The 7,117-nt window shown below is 39.0% G+C and overlaps 1 protein-coding gene across 1 annotated transcript; it reads left to right on the forward strand.

The window, feature by feature from the left end:
* The first annotated feature begins 345 nt into the window (after positions 1–345).
* On the forward strand, positions 346–6,529 carry LOC121379812 (GTP-binding protein Rhes-like). The gene is made up of 2 exons (XM_041508464.1): positions 346–351; positions 5,966–6,529. Exons 1-2 carry the CDS (start codon positions 346–348, stop codon positions 6,527–6,529), a joined length of 570 nt encoding a protein of 189 aa, XP_041364398.1.
* The last annotated feature ends 588 nt before the right edge of the window (positions 6,530–7,117 follow it).

The following is a 7,117-nucleotide window of genomic DNA, read 5'->3' on the forward strand; positions in this document are numbered from 1 at the left end:
GATAACCACATTTATTCAAATTAGCACTACTGCCAAACAACTATATAGAGTTACAAACTAATCATTACTCATTTGTACATGAATTACAGCTAATATTATGAGAAAAAATATGGAAATACATGGTAAAAAGTGTTCAGTCAGCTTATTGTGTCCGAATTTTTCTATTATTTTTTCCCGAATTTGAGGATTTTCTTCCTGCCCTCCCGTCTCGTACACGTATGAAGCAATGGAGATTGCCGTGGAGTTTATAATTCTCTACGGCACCTTTTTGCCTTGGTCTATATTCAGGGTTTATTCAATGGCATTTTTTTGTCATGGACATTTTCTTAATTGCATTGGTTGACCATGAAGGTATGCTAGTGGTAAATATACATTTCAAGATGCACAATTTCTTCTTTTTATTTGATGGAGCGGAATACAATGTTAGTATACGTTTCATTTTGAGTCCTTAAATAAGACCACATTGAAACCAGGTTTAGTGACAGATCTATATTGGTATGTAAGTATAGACATGTACATCTACTTTGAGTTCATTCATAATTTGCTTTATAATTGCTCATTACAAACAGTTCGTGCATACACGCTACATGATGAAAGACAGTCTAGCTTATTGTGTGAGCGAGAATGCCATATGAACGAATTTAGAAATTATGTTATTCTCCGACCGAGAGCGGAGAATGTGTGAGTGTGCGTGCGTACATGCGTGTGTGTGTATGGAGTGTGTGTATAAAACCATTCCTTAACAAGTTCCATAAATTTCATGTGACACGCAAATGCGATAATTTATAGCAAATCTTAAGGATGACTGTAATCACTAATAGCATTCCACGAGGTCAGATACACTTTTGCAACGTTCCCATTTATGAGAATAAAACAACATAAACCCGGCTACCATTTGTTTATTTATTCATTCATTCAATTTAAATTTGACATATTCGTTACTCATTGCAAGTTACAAAGTCAGATACATCGATGATGTCAATTTCACATGCCATAACTACTGCAGGCTTGCAGCTGCTAATAATGACGTCAGAAGTATGTCATAACAGGCCTATGTTCAAACTACTTTGATTTCCGAAATGGTCATTCGATTTAAAGTAAAGTTTGGTTTGTTTAACGACACCATAGAGCACATTGATCAATTAATCATCGGCTATTGGTAATTCTGACACATAGTCATCAGAGGAAACCCGCTACATATTTTTCTAATGCAGCAAGGGATCTTTTATATGCACTTTCCCACAGACAGGATAGCACATACCACGGCCTTTGATATACCAGTCGTGGTGCACTGGCTGGAACAAGAAATAGCCCAATGGACCCACTGACTGGGGTCGATCCTAAACCGACCGTGCATGAAGCGAGGGTTTTACCACTGGGCTACATCATCAACAACAACAACAACAAAACTAACCGCAAAAGTGCAACAACAATAAAACAAACAATATAAGAAAACAAAAATAATTTCAATAACAATAATAAACAAACAAATAAACATAAAAAAAACATGATTTCAACAACAATATTAACAACATCATCATCAACAACAACAACAATAAACCAAACAAACAAACAAAATTTAAAAAAAACCCACAATTTCAACAAGAAGAACAACAAACAACCACACAAAACCTCCACAAAACAATAAAAGAAACAAAACATAAAACCCCCACACAATTTACAGCTCTTTGCCGCTAGCTTGACCAGCTGCGAGCAGACAGGTCTGAAGTACTTGTACTATAGCCTAACCACCGGAAGATAGCTCGGCTATCAGAATAATCCATCATTTGAAGAACAGCTCTTTAGTTCCTCGCTTTCACAAAAGTACAAATGATGAAAAAATCAATGGAACGTAAGGTCACTGCAGGGGGTATCATTACAACGTTGGCATTTTTAAATTTCCTGTTGATAACCCAGAAAGTCAGCATCATATAGGCGTTAATGATATCATACTGTAGAAATATGAAAATTTTAATGACATCGAATGAAGCGGTATCCATGTGCATTCAGTGCATCGGTCTCAATAGAGATTATTATACGAGCTTGTGTGTCGTACTGGTTTTATGAAACCAGTGTCATTATTTTTGTATTACTCGAGTGAGAGCGAGGGTAATACATGCATCCTGACACGAATTTCATAAAATCATTACGACTCACACGCGAGTGTAATAATTTCTTTATTTTCCTAATTATTATTGGTATTTTGTTATAAATAACAGGCCCGTGGCCAGGATTTTGAGGGGGGGGGGGGGGGTCGTTTAGGCTTATGGTGAGGCACGAGTTGTTTAGGGGGGTCCGAGGGCATATTGAAAAAAAAGCCACCGGTGGGGGAGGGGTCGACCGACCCGCCATTGGCAACGGTCTTAATAACAAGGACCGTCTCAGAATGTTTCAACCACAACTAGGAGACGACGAAATGACGTCATATTCCACATACACAGCCTGAGCTAAGATTGGGGAAGCAACGTCATGTTATGACATCACTTCCCAGAATTACGTCATTATACTTGTTATTACACGTGTGCTTGGTATGGTTATTATTAACTGGGTTATGTTGAACCATATGGATAATAAACATAATTATCAACTTCACTTCTTAAAGGCACATCTTTCTACAATGTAGGTAATTGTAGCATTTATTCGCTGATGAGAGCGGAAAGGTAGTGGTTTTTAGGCGTTAATGATCAAACATAGTCTATATTACCACTACACTTTACGCACTTATCTACAGTTAGTTATCTTTGTCTTTCATGGTATTTATTGCCCCTTCACCTTACACACACTCATCTACGACAGTTAACAGTTCATTACCTTTGCCATCTGTCAAATGTCCAAACAATTATCGTCGCCTGGTTCATTCAGTGCATCAATCTAAACATGGGGTGGGACGTAGCGCAGTGATAAAGCGCTCTCGCGGTCGGTCTAGGATCGATCCCCGTCGGTGGGCGCATTGGGCTTTTTCTCGTTCCAGCCAGTGCATGTTATATCCTGTCCCTGGGATGGTGCATATAAAATATACTCTTAAAACCCCCAGATGGGGAACTCTAACAAGAATTTAAAATTGCCAAAATTGTAAGGTATATTAGCTGTGGGGAATGGTTATATGATAATAGTGAATTAATTGGGCAAACATTACAACCGGTAGTTCAGTATTACAGTAGGTTTTATGACCACCAAAGATCTTAAAGGACGATTAGGGTCAGAAATGAAATTTGAAAGTTGACGTTTTTTATCAGTAAATCGCAAATTCAAACAATAAAAATGACAAAAAAAAAAAAAAAAAAAAACAGCTGTATGATCAACAGAATGAAACGGATTGACAGAAATAGTGTTCCACAGTGATTAATGGACCTTCCTGGAAATTGTCAAAATCGAGAATGACACCCCACGCACGTGTACGGGGCAACTGCGTGATGTATGTGCAAACTATGGAATGTGTTTCGGTGTGTTGATAAACAGATCTGAACGTTCTTTACTAGGATGTCTGTGGTCAAAACGTATGTTCAGTCTAATAGTTGATATTAACATAATATTTCAGGTTCCCCTACTTTTTTTGAAGAGTATATATGTTTTCTACTAATGGAAAAATGTAGCTAGTTTCCTCTCTAAGACTATGTCAGAGTTATCAATAAACCAGTGTGCTCTAATGGTGTCGTTAAACAAAACAAATTGTAACTTTTAACTTCTGTCTTTATGCTGACATTTGTTTTCAATACTTAAAACCGTTTGGACGTTCAGATTAAAATATTGTCAAGGATTAGTTTACATCCTACGTGTCCCACATCCTATATTTAAGGATGCGTGGGATCAATCCCAAAGCTTCTGTCTGTTCAAGCAGACGACAATAATTTAAAATAACACCACACTGAAACGAGTCTTTGATTTTCGTTGATAACCCATCACCACGCAGACGGTAACAACGTAACCTTATGCCTTATCAATCATCAGAGAGTGGAAAGTACAGACGATATAATTAATTCATCTACTTCGATATGTTTAACGGGGAATATTAAAAGATCCGTTTTTAGTTAATATGCTTGATGTGTAACGTATTTGCGTGCTGAACACCCAAGTTATTCACGTAGGTGGTGGTAGGGGAAAAGGGAATATCGTCACAATTTTGTCAACACTTCAGGTGAACATAGGTGAGCCCATTGGGCTATTTCTCGTCCCAGCCAGTGCACCACCACTGGTATATCAAAGGCAGTGGTTTGTGCTATCCTGTTTGTGGGATGGTGCATATAAAAGATCCCTGGCTACTAATACAAGAATGTAGCGGTTTTCCTCTCTAAGACTATATGTCAAAATTACCAATGTTTGACATCCAATAGCCAATGATTAATAAATCAGTGTGCTCTAGTGGTGTCGTTAAACAAAATAAACTTGTTTTTATGTGGATATAGAGACACTAGATTGAATACGTTATTAGTTTTGTCGTTGTGATTAAATGCAATTAATCTTCATTTGATACGATGGTGTAACATATTTTAACACCTGCCAGCAATTCATGGGGGCGGGAGGGGGAGGTGGAGGTCCGTGATGACATAAAAACATCCTTATATTCTATCGTATGCATAAATCTGAGTTTAAAGATGTTAATAATTTGCTCCAGTTATCGTCCAGGGTTTATACTACCAAATCAAATCCCATAACCGATAATATTAATATATGTGGCTAAAACTCCTACCTGCAGCGTATCAATCGACATAAACGCCATACCACGGATATAAATACTACCACCCCTTAAAATTAAACTGAATAAAAAACAGTTGGAGGTCAAGCTGCTCATTTCAGAGAAAACGGGTAGCGTCTATGACTACCCTAGTTCCGCACAAATTTCAGTACTTTTTCACAGGTACTCCATACATGTTTCAAGCACCAGGCTACTCGACACAGTGGTACTAGATGAAATAAATTGCATACATTTTTATGCCCAGATGAAACTAATTTTTGTTACAACCAACACACTCACATTTAGCACCAATCACAGGACTTGCGGTGTTAACTTCTCTACCAAAAGTTGGGTGCACCCCGAACTTTGACCCAGTATGAAGTTATTTGGTTTAGTACTACCTCCAAACACTCTAGCCATGTGATTCAACTGTGTGATCTTGTGATCTTGTAATTCGTGTGAACAATCGCGACTGTGTGAATCCGTTCTACGTTGACTACCGTCTGCAGAAATACTATTCTGAAAACTATTAACTGTTTTGTCGTTCACATTCTCCCCATGTCTCGATGTCTCGTTAGAAAACAAATGCACACTTTTTATTGTCTCGCTATTACGAAGCAAAAAGACGAGATATAGAGGATATCTCATGGGTTTTTTTGGGTCAAATATGATTTATATCTCAACTCGTGAAGTTTGCAATCATATCTCACGAGTCGCGCTTACGCGACAAGTGTCATATGATTGCAAACTTCACGAGATGAGATATAAATCATATTTGACAAAAAAAACATGAACTTTTCTATTTATTATATAACTTTTGGCAATTTACCTTTATTTTTAAAATGCCAGCAGCAAAATAGTTCTGGCTTTCTTACAGTGAAAATAACACTTTCTACAGTGATGATAACACATTTTAGAGTGAAATAGTGAAATGTTCACTCTAAAATGTGTTATCGTCAGTCTGAGTGACTGATAACACTTTTTATTTCAGTGATATTTTAAGATATTTCACTAAATGTTATAAAATAAATAGGTATTATTATTCCGATGGCGGCGACCACATCAACTTTTGCCTTATTGTTTCACGTTTAGATCTCTTTCTCACGCAACTATTAAGTCACAGATCAATGCAACTTGGTTTATAGTTACATAATCAAGACAGTATCTCTGTACAATGTTAAGTGGACATTTAGCAAACTATTTTTTGATTCTACGAATCTATATTATATCTAGTGCCTTACGGAATTCTCGTTTTACTTTAAACGAAATAACTTATTTTGTAATTCATATCAGGCATCACTTTTAGTGTTATTTTATTGTGTACATTCCAGGATTGTCGTGATGGGCGCTGCCGCGGTGGGGAAGAGCGCCATCATCTCTCAGTTCCTGTACGACCGCTTCATCGACGAGTACAAGGAGACGATGGAGGAGCTGCACCGGGGGGAGTACGACATCAACGGCAGACACCTCACCCTCGACATCTTCGACACGTCCGGGGCCCACGCCTTTCCCGCCATGAGGAAACTGGCGATCGCCACGAGCGACGCTTTCGTTCTTGTGTACTCCGTGTCCAACGACTCTTCGTTCGACGCCGTCAAGGAGCTGCGCGACCAGGTCATCGCCGAGCGCAACGACGAGGACGTGCCCATCGTCATCGTCGGCAACAAGACGGACGTCAAGGAGCAGAACCGATCGATCTGCAAGGAGACCGCCGAGATGCTCGTGAACGTCGAGTGGGGGAACGGTTACGTCGAGGCGTCGGCGAAAGATAACTGGAACATCGTCGGCATCTTCAAAGAGATTCTCAGCCAAACAAACATCCAGTACAATCTGAGCCCGGCTGTTAAGCGCAGATGACAGTCCATGCCGGCCGTTCTCGTGCAGAAGAAGACGATCACGACCCAAAAGCGTCACAGCTGTTCTTTGAACTGAACTGCGTCACAGCTGTTCTTTGAAATGAACTGCGTCACAGGCGTTCTTTAAACTGAACTGCGTCAGAGCTGTTCCCTGAACTGAACTGCGTCACGGCTGTTCTTTTAACTGAATTGCATCAGAGGTATTCTTTCAAACGAATTGCGTCACTGCTGTTCTTTGAATTGAACTGCGTCACAGCTATTCTTTGAACTGAATTGCGTCACAGCTGTTCTTTAAACTGAACTGCGTCTTGAAAAAAGAAAAGAAACTGTTCCACAGAACAGTCATAGCTATTCGACGTTCGTCACGCTTAACGAGGGCTGCATCTTTTGTGAATTAAGAAATCATTGTCATGTCAGACATATTGGGTTTTCTCTTTTTCAAATTCAAATTCAAATTAGAGATCCAAAGGAAAGGAATGGACAATGCCTCACCCTGTAGTAACTGAGAGGACACAGGTTCAGTCTCGAGGACGATAAGATGTACATAGTTGTTACCCCATAGACAGACATTACAAACTTTAAGATAGCC

Source organism: Gigantopelta aegis, chromosome 8 (assembly GCF_016097555.1).
Source record: "Gigantopelta aegis isolate Gae_Host chromosome 8, Gae_host_genome, whole genome shotgun sequence".
NCBI classification, from domain to species: domain Eukaryota; kingdom Metazoa; phylum Mollusca; class Gastropoda; order Neomphalida; family Peltospiridae; genus Gigantopelta; species Gigantopelta aegis.